General features: G+C 33.4%; 1 protein-coding gene across 1 annotated transcript in view; it reads left to right on the top strand.

Annotated features, from left to right (window-relative positions):
* Positions 1-5,022: 5,022 nt before the first annotated feature.
* The window catches only part of LOC118754495 (elongation of very long chain fatty acids protein-like), a 38,164-nt gene continuing 24,575 nt past the window's right edge, over positions 5,023-18,611 (top strand). The window contains exon 1 of the mRNA XM_036489374.1: positions 5,023-5,050. Coding sequence (XP_036345267.1) covers positions 5,023-5,050 — 28 coding nt within the window. The remainder of the gene's footprint in view (positions 5,051-18,611) is intronic.

Below are 18,611 nucleotides of genomic sequence, written 5' to 3' on the forward strand. Positions count from 1 at the left end.
AATAAAATAAAATAAAATAAAATAAAATAAAATAAAATAAAATAAAACAAAATAAAATAAAATAAAATAAAATAAAATAAAATTAAATTAAATTAAATTAAATTAAATTAAATTAAATTAAATTAAATTAAATTAAATTAAATTAAATTAAATAAAAAAAAGCATTAAAAGTTTAACTAAGAAATACTTTGAATTTTAAAGTATTACTTTGAACAAATAAAAAATTAACGAAGTATACCGATATCAATTAGAAAGTCAACCAAAAACAATCAAAATAGAATTTAACGTATTTACATAAAGAGATAATTATGTTTATGTGAGAGCACGTAGAAATTCTACCTAAAAGAATAAAATTAAAGCTAAACAAAGTGCACCTTGAAAGGTATTTTATTTGTAGGCGCAGAACTTTGTTAATATGTATATTCAACTCCATACAAACATGCATCGTAAATAACTCACGGTCGGTTTTAATTAATTTCAAAATCTTAAAAAATACAACCAAATAGGAAAATATTTAGCGGAACTTTACAATCTACGTTTAAGAATCCAAAATTTGTCTTTGTTGTTTTATAATTCCTTGTATGGCAACTTCCATATCACAAAACTGATGAATTTATCGAACTACACCAATATGAATCACACGACACTACAATAAAAACTATATTAGTAAGTATTTATATGAATTTATGTAAAGAAATTTAAAATATTAAAAAATACCCTTGAAATTACATACACTAGTACTGAACTTTTATACAAATAAATATTAAGAAAATAACAGCTGTATTAACAAGTCCACACTTACACATGATGACGATTCCTAAAATACTCTTACACACAATTGAAACAATTCATTCATAGGAGCATGCTCGAGAAGGTCCATTAAAAGACAAAACGAATAATGGAACAGTAATTTCCAGGGTCCGTAACGGTTATGATCTTTCTCAGCAAATTCAGTCTCTAACGCTAGGGAAGTTTGGGTTTCTACATTATATAACTAGGGTAATTCTCTAATTGTACATTAGAATTCGATTCGGGAACGATTAGAGATATAACGCATATTCAAATAAATGTAAATAAGCAATATTTCAAATGAATGAATCATAAATTATATTTAAGTTCAAATTATTCATTATTATTTTATTGCAAATACATTTAATATGGCGAATGTGGCTAGTTCTCTAATCATTCTCTAATCGATAACTAACCTCAATGTTTGCTGGGTTATAATAAAAATCATAATTTAACCGTGAAAATTGAATTTTTGAAAATTTAACCGTTATTTTAAGATTTCTATTTTTTTCGATACAGAATAATCGTTACTTTTGTGTTTTTATTTTTTAGATCATATTTTAAACGTTATTTGCAGATTTAATTTTTTAGATCCATTATATCGTTAAAAAATGATGAATTATTTTTGAACTAAAGAGATAAAAAGCTCAAAATAATGATTAAATTTGACCGAACGAATTAAAAATCCATATTTAATAATTCTTCTTGATCGAAAAATTAAAAATCTTGATTTTGAACGGTTATTTTCGGTCTCTGATACTTGCCCTTTAGTTTTTAGCTTTAATTGTAATCTTTTAAAATTGTTTAAAATATTTTGTTTAAATAGGGACATTTGCATATATTAATTAAACTACAGATTCTGGGTGCCAACCTTTTTATTCTTTAAGAAAAGTTATATTATAAAATAATTTTTGTTTGTTTCTTTTATTCATGGACCTTCTCATTTCCTCTAAGTAATACCAATGGAGACTGGTTTTATTATACATACGAGTAAATGTATTTCGCTTTTTTTTTAAAGAAACATACCTATATAAATATGTATGTAAAATATATGAATATATACATACATATATGTATATGTATATATATGTATTTGCGTAAAAATGTTTTTAGCCTAATAGCAGATTCGGGATACCGAATTGCCGGCAGATTTGAGTGAAAGTTTTACAATATGTAACTGGGCAAGACCATAAACAAGAAATTTCCTTACAAAAGTTTTCGAAATATGAACACAATCCCGTACCATGGGTCGTAATTACTGCCTCGCCAGTTTATGGGACCATTCAAACAGACGCGTTATAACGTGGTTCGGTTCGAAGCCCGAAAAAAGCTGAGGGACGGTTCAAAACTGGTTTACAGCACTGAAAAAGATCAATCGTTGACATGTGACAGATGACATTCGAGGCTTTCGTTGGATATGAACTAATCGCCCAGTAATCGCAATGTAGGCTGATCTTTGCATGCAGTCTTCCAAGAGTGCTTTTACTTATGAGGCTGTTTATCGCTTGGCGTTCAAATCCAAAAGGCTTCTGAAATGGCTTCCTGTATGATCTCTCTCATACAGTCACAGTCATTTAAAGGCATCGGCTCGGCACCTCATCCTTACTGCTAAGGTATAGAAAAACGTAAATATTAACACGAATCTCCTTCTCTCAAACATGAACATTCACTTAATCCTGATACACCTTTAAATTAATGAAAATTAAAAAAGCATAACATGAAACTAAAGGGTAGTTTAAATTTAAGGACCACAATTTTTTTGCATTATACTTGCTTCTCTTCGCTTGCCTTGTATTACTTTGAAGTTAATAAAAAAAAGTAGTCGAAGAAAATAACTCTATATGAAAATAAAGTCTGCAGTATTTTTTAATGTACGGGATAGGGAACAATTCAAAATATCAAAAAGTTTTTTGTTCCCTATACTCTCCATTATCCATGTGTTTTCGGTGGAAAACTATTTGTAACGTAACAGTCTTTTTTACTAATTGAATTTTCTGGTAAAAATTTTTTTTATTTAGTTACAGATAGAGCTCATTTTGCAAGCAACATTGTAAGCTATTCCACGTGATATTGTCCCATAATTAAAATTTATATTCTGTCTAACTTAGACAGACTCTGAAAATAAAAAACGCGAGAATTATATTATTTCAAAATGGAATGGGCCCAAAAGAAGAGAAATAAGAAGCTAAACGAAGAAGATTTTGCGATTGAATAATAAAAAGCTATTCGAATTATTTCACCTATTTTTCTAGTAATATTATTATCCTTCAAAATGCATTCTCGAATGGTGCCACTTAACTGCTGTGTTCTCGAATCTAACATAGTCAAACCAAGCATATGCTCTCTAACTCATTACGCCATCTTCCAATGACCATAGTTTCTAAAGTAAAAGTCGTGAATCACTACTCGAAGGCGCATTTTGAAGTAAAAAATAGTACCAAATGGCATTTTCATGTTCTTAACCGCGAAAAACCTCAACATATTGCCGTAGTTCTTAGCTCGAGCTCGAGTTGTACGCAGAAAATTACTTTGGAAACGACCTGCGGCTGCATAACTTCAGAAACTTTTATATATGTATTCATAATTATCATGTTCTCATGCTACTTATTGCATTAAACAGACTACAAGCCATTTAAAAAAAAAAAACCAATTATAATCTTAACGCTACACGTACTATATCGCACAGGTAACGTAACAGCCTTTTTCTGTAACGTAACAGTTCGACTATTTTTTGCAAATATTGACCTCAAAATTTATTCTATCAGTTCAATTAATACGTTGTCCGATTCTTAAGCTAAGAAACTGTGTACCAACTTTTGAAATCATTTTAGAAGGAGAGCAGACTTTTTCGATAAAATAAAGCAGCTTTAAAAAGTACCTCCAAAAATTTTAATGTAACAGTGCGCTGTTGAATCATTCATAACTCCTACAATATTTTTAAGTATATATATACTAAATAATGCCACATGCTCATGCTTTCAGGTGCAAGAAGAAAAATTATCCGATCTATCAGCGGTATTTAAAAAGCACTGCAGTTTAATGTAGCAGTCCGCCTTTTGGGCCATATGTACCTTAGACTGCATCACCAAAAAAAGTTGCGGTTTTTCCGCCGGGATTTCAAAATTTTAAATATTTTAAGACGTCCACCAAAATCTCGAAAGTAAAGAACCAAAATGGTTGCTTGATAGTCTATTTATTTAACCTTTATTTATAGTGCTCTTGACGCACTGGTGAACTTACCGTCACTTTGTGTTATCGTACGTGGGGAAGCCTTAAAGGCCACCTGCAGACTAAAAAGAAACGGATGTTGGTATAACGCTACGCGCACACTGCAGCCGGCATCGGCCGAATTGTGCTCGGCCGATATCGGCTATATGCGGGCGATATGAATAAACACTTGTGATTATATGAGCGCTCTCACACATAAACTGATAACCGAACCGACATCGGCCGTTGACGTCCGTCAGTGACGATAAATTCAAACATGTCTGTTTTTCCCGTCCGATGTCAGGTGAAAAGTACCAAATGGACTGCGAAAAATTAAGTTATTGGGTGCAGAAACAAAACAATTACATATAAAATCACATGTTTAGAGTATATCAATTAAAATGTATCAAAATATTTCACTGCTTACAAAATTGTAATGAAAACTAGGATTTGTGTGTACAAATACGGTCGGCAAATAATCTGGTTAAGTGTGCGCATCAGTTCGGACGGTCAAATTGTTTGGCCGAAATCGGTCGGCCTATCGGATGCAATGTGCGCTTAGCGTAACACTGAGTGACGCGATGCGGAAATCGCCGGCGGCAGATATTTGAGCACTTGTGTTTTTTCAATGCTACAGGATAGTACGCCGCCATTACCTTTGTTGAAGAGATTGTAGAGAGAGAGAGAGAGTTCTCTGAGGGTTTAATTCCAGCACTGAGCCCGCACTCGCACATTGTCGAATATTCACTGTGGGCTCCAAAACTTAAGGCATTGGCCAGCCCTCTATCTAAGTACTTCCAAACTAATTCGGCAATGCAAGTCTCGACTAAATTATGTTGGTAAAAATAACGAGCTTGCTTTAAAGGCACCCAGGGGTAACTCAAGAGTGCCTGGATATGAGACATCTAACCCTTTTGCCACAGTTGGCTTAGACCAGGCATTCCTCGATCCGTAACCAGTTATTGCAACCCACCACTTCGGCCATCGATGCCACCATCAGAAACTGGGTGGATACTTTGCTCAGCAATGACTGAAAGCAATCGAGTGGATGCAGGTGGGCAAAACTCATGTTGCCTTCAATTTCAGAAGGTCTATCTAGTTTTTTCCTCTCACTGAGAAGACGGGACTGCTGACTGGTCACGTCACGTGGCACAAATACCTGACTGTGATAGGCGTAAATGACAAGTCCATTTGCCCATCCTGCCTTGAAGAGGATGAGACGGTGGAACACTTTTTGTGCTTCTTGCTTGCATGGTTGTTTGTTATCTATTTTTCTAGACTCGTTCTTCTCCCTATTGTCAGTTTTTGCATTAAAAGATTAGCGTAAAAAGCTTAGCCGTTTTGTTGTTTTAAGTTTTGTGTTTTTTTTGTAAGGAACCCAGTAGAAGTCTTAAGCATACAACATCGTTGTTGGTGGCATGAGCTTGCTGCTGTGTATACATGCCAGTATAAATGAACCTTCATTTCCATTTAACGCACGTGGTTTCTCAGAGCGTATGCGTACCTTAATCATACACTTGTACTACTGCTATATGCATATGGCTGTATTAATGTTTCAAACATACAAACATGCATTAATGGAACAGTATTAAAGTATTCTTACAAGATCCCCATATGTAAATGCTACTTTTCTGATACATTTTAATATACGGGGACATACAAACAAGTACCACTTACATATGCAGATGCATATCTTGTAAATCCCGTTTTTGCTGAAAATAGTGTCGCACAACACGTCCGTTCACTACAATTTTTGTACAAGACTGAAAATATTACAAAAATTCCAGTTCAAATTTATCAATTCGCTTGCAATTCGCTAGAATTTGAATTTATTCGTGGAAATTCATGACTACGCATGAATTGCTCACACTAATTCACTCATATAGCAAGCATCCTTCAAGAATGCATAAAACCGATTTCTACTGGGAAGCTAAGGGAGTGTCAAATCTCTAATGTCATTAATGAGCAAACCTTTAATTATTGAATCATGCGATAAAAATAAAAATGGTGCCATCAACACAAATAAACTACTTGACAAATACATCACATGCAAATTCACAAGTGAGCCGAACATGTGAGGAGTTTATTTATTGCTCTTTAAAAATATAACTCCTCAAAGCGAGATAGTTCTTTCGTGGCTTTACAAGCTCTGTTTTTCAAAACTTGCAAGTGTATAATAACATTATTTTATTAAATCCCTGCAAAAAATTGTGCGACTAATCTCTAAAGAGAGTATTCCGAATCGGGTACAATTGGGCATTAATTAGTCGCAACTAGTCTCATACGGGTACTAATGGAGGTCAATTAGTCTCGACTCATGCCTTATGGGTATAATTGGAGATCAATTAGTCCCCAACTCATCTCTCACGGGTACTATTAATGATTTAATGTTATGTACGCACTTAGTCAATGAAATTTCATGTGCGGCGTTGGCACACAGAGAGACTATCCGCCTAACAAAACTGAACACCCCAGTTCGAATCTCAGCTGGCGCAAATTTTTATTTTTATTTTTTAAAAGTGACTAGTCGCTTTTTATACCCATTCGGGTATAAAGGTGAACAATTAGTCTCTGCATAGGACATGCTCGAACAAAAGCGAACAGTTCATTCCATATAAAGAGATCAAAAGTGGTATAAGTCGCATGCTCCTTTGCGATTGCTCCCGGAGTCATCCCGGATTAGTCCAATTTTTTGCAGGGATAGAACACAGGAAAATAATTTATTTTTATGTTTGCCACTCCGAATTTAGTTTTGGAGCTCACCCGCGATGCAAAATTACATCGTTATATTTAATCTTCACATTTTTTGATGAGCTTTGGAAATATGTTAGAAATGAGTATCGCACAGTGGTACCGTAGTAGGTCATCCGAAAAAAATATTGATGTGTCATTTTGACACCATATCTTGTCTAATTACTAACAAACAGCCACTCTAACTGGGAATAGAAAAAAAAATTAATTTTTTAAAGCTAAAGCTCCGTTTCAACCGTCGGAAGTGAAGACTTTCCATAAGTGCTTATTAGTTCTAAAACTACGCATTATTTTAAGTGAATCGTGGAGAAGATTTTGATCAAAAATATTTACTTGTCAGAACTTTTTTGATATGGAGCTGAAAGCTGAAGGTATGTAGAATATTCCACGTATTTGATTTTTTTCTTTAAAGTGTCGTAATAGTAGTTTAAATATAATTTTAAATAAGCGGCAGAAAGTATAAAAAATTCCCTTTTCCGATTTATCAAAGCTTGTAATAACTTTTGCACCAAATTGCACGCATGATATTAGTACCAAAATGTTTGCATAGATCTTTAGTTTCAATATCAAAACCTTCCAACTGCGTTTAGCTGCCTCTGGGTAATGCATAAAGATTATACGACAACCCTCAATTTCAAAAAGGTTTTCAAGGTTTCACTTCTTTTTTTAATTGGCACTATTTTTTTTTTTTGCTATTTTTAATTTATTTTAGGATCGAGTTATAATTGTTCTTTTGCTCGAATGTTTATATTGGACAAATGGCTCTCCTATCAAAGCGTCAAAAACCAAGAAGAAAGGAAACGGAAAGTTTTTGAAGCCCTGACACAAGCTACAAGCAGCAGTTTAGGGAACGTTTAGGTTTGGTTGTGGACAAGCCCCGAAGCGGTGGCAGCGGCACATCCAACGACGGCAATACCGCTCGAAAATTTTTACGAAACTCTGATATTTCAGCAAAAATTACTGGAATAGATAAGGCTCTTATTAACAAGTGTTACCACTTCCAGCAGTGCCTATCGTCGGGTTATAAAATAGATACTAAAAAATTTAAAATTTATGCATTTGAAGTTGCGAAAAACCTAGTTGGGGCATATCCGTGGTATAATTTAGCACCATCTGTTCATAAGGTTTTAATCCATGGGTCCGAGGTGATTGATTTCGCAATCTAGCCAATTGGTGAGCTCTCCGAAGAAGCTGCCGAATCGTGCAATAAGCTAGTGAGGCAATTTCGACGTTTCAACACTAGAAAAAATTCTCGTGTTTTCACCAATACTGACCTTTTGCACAGATTACTTCTTAATTCTGATCCTTGCATATCTAGCCTTCGAAAATTACCGCGAAAATCCAAGTCTGAGCTATCAAAAGAGGTATTAGATTTATTATGCACTTAAAACTATGTTACTTTTGTATGCATTGTTTGTATGATCTAGTAGTAATTTGACTTTACATAAATAAAAAATTAAAAAAATCACATTTCTATGCACTTTTTCATCAAAGGGATTTTTTCCAAAACAACGAGACAAAAAACCGCGGATTCATCGCTCACAAAACCTCTATGACCGCCTTCCTTCGAGAGCGGTACCACTGTGCATCGGGGGGACCACTGAAGCCAGTAAAGTTTTTATAGGGGTCTACGAGAAAAATAAGTTTGGGAACTTCTGCTCTAAATGCTTATGGAATTCTGCCAGCGCTACCCATCACTGCTCTACTTGTATTCGTACTTCCCACAAAAATGAGTAATTAATTTCCTTTTCTATCTCTAACATATTGACGATTATGACTAAACAAAAGTATTTATGTCACTCAATATAAGCGAGTTTGAAGGAAAAAATTCAAATACAATTTTCTAAGCTTAAACCATCATCCATCTTGTAATGTAACGGGTATTTTCCACAATCGGTTGGTTTAGCTAAATACTTACACGCATTCATACTACACTCATGTACACATGTATATATGCATATTATGGTGCCCATCGAAAATATTCTTTTTTGGAAATTTCAAGACCCTTCCCCCTAGTTTTATTCGGTTTTATGAGAAATATTATTGCCTGTTTTTATAGATTTTTTAAAGGTCACTTAGAGGTCGCGACCTGTCGATTTAGCTTAGAACATACGATTTTGTAGATTTATGAATTTTTGAATGCCTATTTTTGATTCGATTTCAAAGATCGAATAAGATTTGAGAAGAGGACATATAGGCCTTTAAAAATAGATTTAATTTTAGATAGTACTACAGTAATAGATTATCATATACCAGAGGTGGGCAAGGCCGAGGCCGAAGAGAGCCACATGTAAATGCTAAATGCTACAAAGAGCCAAAAAAAAAACAACAGAAACAAAAATTTTATTCTTCAATAAAATTAAGATAGATATTAAAGAAAACCTAAAAGATCCCCTTGGCCAAATTTTCAAAATCTGGTTATACGTCACTTAAAGCCGCTCGTAACAATTCTGTTAAATGTTGGTTACTCAATAGGTGCGTTCGTTTAAAATCTCCAGTAAAAAATTTCCAACAGAAAAATTCCGGCGAAATATCATCTTTTCTCTCACAAGAGAAAAATATCCAAAATAGTGCGCGAATAGAAAATTTGCAGAAACTTGCAAGTTAGACGAACATCTGATATAAATTTTGTTTACATTCAAAAGTATAAAATTGAAAACGCAAAACACAAATCTCGCGTATAGCGTAAATTCGGGTATTGTAAATTCATTCTAAATTATGTTACATAAGAAAGGGTTTATGAAGTATGCAAGCATACATTCAAATAATTTCAAATCGGCAAATCTTTTTTCAAAATCTGCTTTTAAATCATGTGCAATATTTTTTCTAGCCATGGAAAATGATGAAATATTCTTTTTTTGAGATCATGAATAAAAATACGTAGTTTAGCTTCAAGTTTTAAAATAATTTTCGGCAAATTAAAAACATTTTTATTCTATCTTGAGACAAATTCAAGCTTTGCAAATGTTCCATTTTATCGGTAAAGAACATTAAGTCAGAAATTCAACTTTCATTCTCCAATTGCGGGTAATGTTCCGATCTCAATTTGCGTATGTGTATATAAAAAGAATAAAATAAAAAAACAAGCAACACAATGGAAAAGAATGTCCAGCAAAGAAATATGTATTTTAAAAAGTAAAAAGAGCCAAAATATTCTAAGCAAAGAAAAAGTAAAAAGAGCGGAACTTTGCTAAGAAAAGGGCCGCATTTGGCTCAAAGAGCCGCGTTTGCCCACCGTTGTTATATCTATACCATTTTAAAGGCATATATGTCCTCTTCTGAGATCTTTGAGATCGAATTAAAAGTAGTCATTCAATTCATTCTGATTTAAATCGATAGGTCGCGACCTCCAAATGACCTTTAAAAAATCTATAAAAATAGGCAATAAGTTTTCTCATAAAAACGAATAAAATTAGGGGGGTAGGGTCTTAAAATTTCCAAAAGAAAACATTCACCCTGATGCATATATATATACATAAAACACATTTGAAAAATGTTGCCAAATAGTAATTGTCTCATGTACTTTTGTAATTTTAAGCCAAGTAAATTTTTACCTAATCACATTGTATGTATGAATATTTTTATAATTTAAACTTTTTAGAGGAATATCTGATTTTATTACATAAAATATTTCACGAACTGTATTTTTTAATGTGTGTCTAAATCGTAATAAGTATAAAACTGACAAAAGTATGTACCTAACTGAAATTTTTTTAAACAAAAATATTAAGATGTGAGAAAACCGATGAAACTTTTTACAAACATATAATAGAAACGAGAGCAGCACAATCAGCAAATATTACAAGTATTTGGCTCGTACTTATGTAAGTAGCTAGCTGCTCAATTCAACTAGTTAAGTAACTGTTCTACACATGTACATATATATTTATCTGGACAAAAGTGTTATATTGAAACTACGCGTATGTGTTAAAAATCTAAATAAAAATTAACAAAATAAATAAAATTACATTTTTTCTCTCATAAATGACGTTTTATTTTTACCGCACATATTTTAAAGTAAAATGAAGCTAAATGAAGCTCGCGATTAAGCGAATTAGAACACTAAAATGAGGCGTATGGCTGCGAAGGTAGCTAATTCCATTTGTCTTCGAATCTGTTTCTATTTCGTTTTTGTGTACAGATAATGGATTTATATTATAAAAAATAGTGTTGGGTCAGATTACAGGTTAATGTATTTTTAAAGCAACAAAAGACACTGTAGTGCAAAATTCACACACATATTTTAGGGAGCTTCAAAACACGCTATGTCTTAACAACGAAACTATTTTTGATATTTACATAAAACCAGGGCCGGGCGCAGGATTTCTCTTTGGGGGGTTTTATGTAAAGTCATCCTTAACAACCAAACATATCATTGTATTATTTAGAGTATTTGGCATATTGTATTTAATTGTGGATATAATTTAGCAAAACTCAAAGAAAAGTCACATGCAATTCACCGAGGTATAGATAAAAATTCTTTTAATACTGAGTCAACATTAAATTGCAGACTGCGATGAATATTGAGAAAAGCTAGCCCATTGTGTGCTCGTTCTGCGCCTTAATTGTATGGAGAAAATTTTTTGTTAAGCTACAAAGCTTTGATCATAAAAATGTGCCCCGCGAAAAATTAAAAAAAAACGGACGACAGAATGACGTGCCTCGAAAGGCCCTAAAGTTCAGCATTTTCATGTAATTTTTCACAAAGTGGCCAAATTGCCTATAATCAGTGGGAAATTTCTTATATTTTAATGGCACTTCATGTAGTTTTGCCCCCCGATGTCAAATATGGCTAACCTATTTTTAAACCTCCCCAAATTTTAAAGCTATTGAAGTTTTTTCAACGTAAAATTACAATATTTTAGGGATTTAGAAGTTAAATTTTAGCCAAGTGAATTTAGATCAAATTGGTACGAAGAAAAAATGATTGTAGTAGCGAACTTTTTATGCAGTGTACTTCTATTTGACACGTACATAGATCATTGACCCACAGTCTCGCCCCTAAATTTCATACTGGAACATTCCGCCATCTTTGAATTTAGGTTTTTTTTTGGGTTTTGCGATTTGCAAGCTTATTTTGCATTTTGCGTAAGAAACGGTTGTAACAAATTTTTAGAGAATTTAACTTCCCAAATTTTCTATACAAACTTACAATAATAGTGCGATAAATTTTTTGCATTGTCTCGGTTTTCGCCAATTTTCAACAATTTCTGGTAAAAATGTGTAGCATATTCAAATGCCAAAGTTGTAAAGAACTTTTCTCTTTTAGTGTTGGGTTCTCCGGTGGCACAAAATTTGAAAAGCAAAATCTAATTTACGGTTAGTTTAGATGCAATATTTGGGACGCCATGTTGAATTTTTCAAAAGGTCTCACGGCTTTTTACCAAAAAAACTCAAGAACTTTAAAAGATGGGAAGGTTTAAAATCAGGGCTGAAAACCGGTTTGGATGGTAAAACCTGAAAAACATTTTTGTTTGATGGCAACTATATACGTGAGTTTTAATTTCGCCCATATAAAGAACGATTGAAATGTTTTTATATTGAAAAAATGCTTAACAACGCCAGGCAAAAAACCACAAAACTGCATTTTCGGATTTTTGTAGTTCTCATAAAAAAATGTATACTTTGATGTAATTTTGTTTAAATTTGTAGATTTTTCTAACTTTCGTACAATTTTTTGAATTAGGATTTGTATGGTTTTTGTTATATAACGAGCTACACTTTTATAAAAAATTTATGAACATTAACCAACAAAAGAAAAATACTCAAATGTCGCACTCCTACATATTCTTACATATGCAGTTAAGCCCTAGTGTAAGCTCTAACCTATCGAAAATGAGGGTGTCAGCATTAAGCCAAGATTTTGAGTGTTAATTTGAAATTCTGAGAATGCTGTTTTTGTCTATTCGACTAGGTTCACGTGTTGTCCAAACCTCAAAAAAGTTTATAAAAATTTTTCTAATTTCGCCTTGATCACGTTGATTTTAAATAATTTTTTATATTACGCATTTTCTACCATACAAAAAACAAAAATTTCCCACATACTTTGTAGTGGATGAAAATCCGTGAAAACTGCCATTAATCAACTTAAAACTTAAAAAAATATTTTTTTCTAGAAATTTTTATTAGATGAAAATTTGCAAAATTTTTATAATTTTTGTGCAAAGTTTGAAACTTAGATTCATATGGTTAAAAATAAATGGACATTAAATAAACAAAAGAAAAGTAGCCAAAACTTACTGAAATGTCCCTATTTATTTTTCCACCACTATACCTGTAGATACATATATGAATTTGATCTTAGTAATAGAGCCTTTAATTTTTATGTTACAGATTTGCCATAATTTTGTAATATTTGTATCCTTTAGCAAAAAATTGAACTATTTGAACGGAACCGAACCACGGTTCAGCGATACTCGTGAACCGGTTATTGTACCGGTACAAGCTTTTCCTAAGTGGTTCGAACCACTGAACCGAACCGCCCCGATTTTTGGAGTGGTTTGCAGCCCAGTTTAAACTCCATCAAGTGCCATTAAAATATATTAAATTTCCCACTTATGGGCAAAGTATTGACCGCTTTGTGAAAAAAGTTCATCATGAGAACTAGTCAGGGTTTAAGAAAAATTTATTATTGTTCGATGAACCCATTTCTAGCGCGGACAATAGCAGCGAGTCTGTCCGGGAATGCTTCACAGAATTCACGGATGTGGTCTGGTGGAAATTGCCCAATTGGCGGCGAGAAGCAATCTTGGCCTTGATAATGGACCATATGGGAAAATATGGGCTTGCGTCCGAACAAGAGCTTTTTTTCCTAAAGCAAGTTGGATTTCGCAGACTCTATGCGATGGTGACGAGTCTTTTTGAAATGTCCGAAGATTTATACCGAATAGCTTTCGTGCCCAAGGTAACAAAGCATCGTTTAAAATCTTTTCTCGGTAGATTTTTAGATTTACCTTTCCGTTACGCGATATTCGTGCAACATTTGATGCATTCCCGGACAGACTCGATGCTCTTATCCACGCTAAAGATGACTAATAACGAATAGTAATACAATTTTTCTTAAACCCTGCATGCTGTCTTTGAATAAAGAAAAAATGCATACAAAGTTCTACCAATTTGAATTGGTAATATTTCGAATGCCTACCTTAGTAATTGTAATTATTCGACAAACATTTTTCTGTTTTGCGAAAAAATGGCTCTTTAAACTTTAATATACCCAGGTCTCTGAAAACAATAACTACAATACTTGTTTGAAGTCGAATGTTGGTACCAGCATTTTGGCGTAATTTAGTTGAGGTCCAAAAATTTGTGTTCCATTTTTTTAGAAAGCATGATTCTAATCTTTTAAACCGCTCGTTATGGACGTACTCGCAGGAATTCATGATATTTACCTCCTACGACCAATTAAGTATGAGTGTCCGCTTATTGCGGCCAATAGATACTGGTAGTCCAATTTCGTCATTTCATACCACTTAGTCCCTTGACATTCACAACAGAAAACACAACAGAAGTACAAGTAAACGAAATGAAATACATGGGATAAAATCGAGAGTTCATAGGCATTCAATTCCAGCCGGCAACCAGTAGCCGTGTTTGTGGTCTGCGCTTTGGCACAGCGTAATTAGAGTTCGCAAAGTTCACGCTCGTTGAAGTCGTTGATTTTCCACGGCATACAAGCGATTGGTTCGAGTTATTCACCGCAACATTGTCGCATGTCATCCTTTTTCTATTTTACGAGTATTTTCCGTTCGTTGCCACTTTGAACTGATATCAACTTTTGATTGGAATTTTAATTAAGCAAAGTTTTTCCAACTAAATAACAAGCAAAATAATAGATGCAGTAAAATTAATATTTCAATCTTTGTTTGAGGATGTAAAAAGGTCGGATAGATATGAATGTATGTAGATATTCATATCAGGGTTGTTGCGAATATTCGCATTCGCATTCGCAACCGGGGTCTTCTGCATTAATTTGAACATTCGCATTCGCTTTCGCATTCGCAAAAATCAATGCGGAGCTTTTGCGAATGCGAATGTTCTGCAAGTGCACTGATAAAACATATATCTGGCAAACTAAATGACAATTTGTTGCCAATATTTTTTGCCTGTAGAGATACGTCGCGACGTTAGGTCGGGTTACCCGTTGTTGTGTAACAAAGCCAGCCAAAAGTCAGATTTATCAACTTTAAAGCGTCTTACACACATTATTTCTCAAGCTATATAACTGAGTCATACAAGTTCCCACTTCTACTTGATATTTGACGTACATACGTCAAAGAGAACATAGTCCTTTTAATTTGTTTTTCTTTATTATCATTTTGCGGACCAATCTTAAAAAAAGCTACTAGACATGAAAGAAGGAAGTGTGCACTATAATTTGAAACCACAATGTCGTGATTTGCGATTGATGTCGTTTCAATAATTTCAAGTGGGGCTCTTTGAAAATTTTATTTTCGGGAAATATTTTTTCATAGGGATACATGTACATTGGGTCCTTGGCTAAGAACTTCTGTGGCAAAATTGTCCCACTACGTCCATCATATTTTGCCATTTAGAGTCAAAGCGTAAGATCCTTCAATAGGGATTTTCAGCAGCAATTTTCAACGTCCAGCTATAAAGAGAATCGATGCTCAAATAATTAAAAAGCTGTAGGTCTGACCTTTAATTGGGTAAGAATTACATAACTCGCGAATGTTATTTGTCAATGATCTGTTGAAAAAACTGAATTCATCGCTAGTTTTTTTTTTAATTTTTCTTAGATAAGTGTAATTATTTTTTCAATTATAAAACGGCTTATTATCTAGTGTCGAGTTGGCCTTCGTATGCAATATATGTTGAGAATTTGCGTTCATCTGCCTCAAAATATGAAAACCCAATAAGCGAATAGAATCGAACAACAAAACGGATTTGATAGCTTATGGCATCGACAGCGGTGAGTAATCAATTGTGACTGCTGCAACTAGGAAAAGTCGAGCTCAGCAAATAAGAAAACTATTTACAGGCTTCTCATTACAGGTGAAGCTTTTGAAGAAGGCACCCTCATAAAAGTCAGGAGGATACTCCGACATTTTCAGTCCCGATGCAGTTCTCAAAAAGGAATTTTTCTTGCACCCACAAAAAAAAAAAATATAAATGAAAAACCTCTCAACTGGTGCAGCGTTAATCGTCGAATTCAAAATATTGTCAAGTTTCCCACTCTGATATTTGTCGCCTCGAGCGAGCAGTTATTTAGTGGTGCAGGTTTGATTTACAACCCTTTTAAAAAACTATTTTTAAATTCAAGAACTAAATAAAATAAACTTTATTAAAAAATTACTACCTTTTCCATTTTTGTATTTACCTACCTAAATCATCTAATTTACTTACCTAAATTATTTCTTAAAAATACTTGACATTCGCATTCGCATCCGCATCCGCGGATGTTCGATTTTAGACATCCACATTCGCATTCGCATCCGCGGATGTCTAAAATTTCACATTCGCAACATCCCTAATTCATATACCTACATATATGAGAAAATCACACGAGTTTTTTAGTGTCACACCCTTTTCTTTTTTTTGTCTTAAACGTTTATTTATGCGAAAAATTATAAAAATTGCTCTTTTTTATTCAAATTTTGTATTCAAAAATAATATTTACATTAAAGACAATGCATGTCGGTATTAAATACAATAAATTTGCGAAGTTTCAAGGGTGTATCACGAAATTAAAAAATATGGCAGCATGCAGAATGTCTGTCGCAGCAATTTTGAAATTTTACGATTTTTTTTAAGCTCGCATGTATGTACATTACACTCAAAAAAAAGCATTTCCCTAAAATAAGAAAACAGTATCCTTATTTTAGAGTTACTATTTTTTCCTTAACACTACGAAAAATTTACCAATTTGAAAAGTTTTTCCTTAATTCAAAAATAGGGCGTCACTAATTTGAGGAAGTAAATTTACTCAATATAAGTAATAATTTCCATAAATAATTTTGAATTTTGTCAGTGCTGTTAAGACAAAGTTAATTGCTTCCCTGGCAAACGCAGCTTCGAGTCCGGTTGGAGGTGGTTAGAGTAAGGTAAGTCAGTTACTTAAATTTAAATATAAATTGCAAATTGTAAAATTAATTTCATATATGGAAAAACCTAAATACTCAAATACCATAAAAAATAAGTTACAGAATTTTTTTAATACAATTTAAAAAATTACAATAAAAAGAAATGACTAAAAAAAAATTAAAAAAAATTTAATTTTAGGAAAATGGGGGTGGCACCGCCCACTTATATCATATATTTGTATCTCAATAACTACTTGACCGATCTCAACCAAATTTGGTATACACATTGTGCTTAGGCTTCTTAAGCGCCATATTGAAAATTTTTTAAATCGCGACCTCTTAATGACCTTTAATAAATCTATAAAAATAGGCGTAAAGGATAGAGAACAATATAATTTTTTTTTTAATGTTAACTAACTTTGTAAAAGTTTGATTTGGTTTATAAATACATAGACATTTTACATTTAAAAGTAAAATAAACAGAAAGACCAGCAACATGTCAAAATACATTACATATATTTTTGTAAATCTGCCTTATTGCCAACTCCATGTGAATAAATCGTGAAAAATTGTTTTTGTTTTGCTTTATAATTTTTGGGAATATATGTTCACATGGAATTCGCGATAAGGCCGAATGAGCAGATATCTATGTGTGGGGAATTTTACGAAATTTCGGGCCAAATCGGAGAATTTCATTGTCGAAATCGGGGAATTCTCAAACATGAGTTGGCTACCCTGTCTGCAATCAACATACATATGTACATAAGTATGTCTTTACATACATCCGCTGCAAATTTATTTACTAACTAGCCAATGCCCGCTTACTTCGCAGCGCCTAATAAGAGCTTTTGGTTGGCCAATGCAAAAGAGCGTTTAAAAACAAAATTAGTCTGTAAACTCAAAATTTTTAAGTTGAAACCACTAAGGTGCAGTATCCTCCTCACACATAGGCCAATAATAGTAACGCTGTGATACCATATGGAATACCTATCCCTTTTGGTGTCATGAGCTTTACCAATGGTCTTATTTCCACCTGTGGGATCTCTGCAAAGCATCCGTAATCTTTTTGTATGATCTTGCAACTACAACATTGGTGCGATGCGTATGCCAATAAAAGTTCTTATAGGGAAACTCAAGAGCACAGAAGTGAGTTTTCTGTTATAGGAGGGCCAAGAATCCTCGCTGTCCTATAGGATGAAAAGTTTTCCGGTACATTGCTAAATGAGTCGTGTGATCTCTTAAGTATCTTTCAAATGGAGCAATTGATATACCTACGGTGATCTTTCCTTGTTAATTCACCACTTTTACAAACTTAACCCCATCGTTCATTTAGACATCTGAAAACTAAATTCGTATAACTTAAACATAGGGCCAAAGCAGACCAACCACGGGGTTTCTATACATTTCGGCTGCAGCGCCATCCATTGGGTTCATTTTCTGCAAAACCATTGCTTACCATAAAATGAATACGTGTTATGAATTTCAACCTTAACTCCAGCGGCACTAATCGGGTAAATTTTTATCATACAGGTACATAGCTCACATTTAAAATTTGAACAAAATCGGTTAATAAATACGATTTTTATAAATAGCTCTACTCCAGCACCACTTAGCGAGTTTTCTAGTAGCATGTAATATATGTATGTCAGATAACCTCCGACAATCTGACGGAACTCTATTCAGTGGTTTTTGAGTTTATTCCGAACAACGAAAACGGCTATCATTTTATGCAAATGGGTATGTAGATATAAGGCAGTCTATAACGAAACCCGAAAAATCAAAGCTCCATTCTTTGTGCAAAATTTAAAAAAAATCTTCAAA

This window comes from Rhagoletis pomonella, unplaced genomic scaffold (genome assembly GCF_013731165.1).
Source record: "Rhagoletis pomonella isolate Grant_MI unplaced genomic scaffold, Rhpom_1.0 Rhpom_scaffold_00002, whole genome shotgun sequence".
NCBI classification, from domain to species: Eukaryota; Metazoa; Arthropoda; class Insecta; order Diptera; family Tephritidae; genus Rhagoletis; species Rhagoletis pomonella.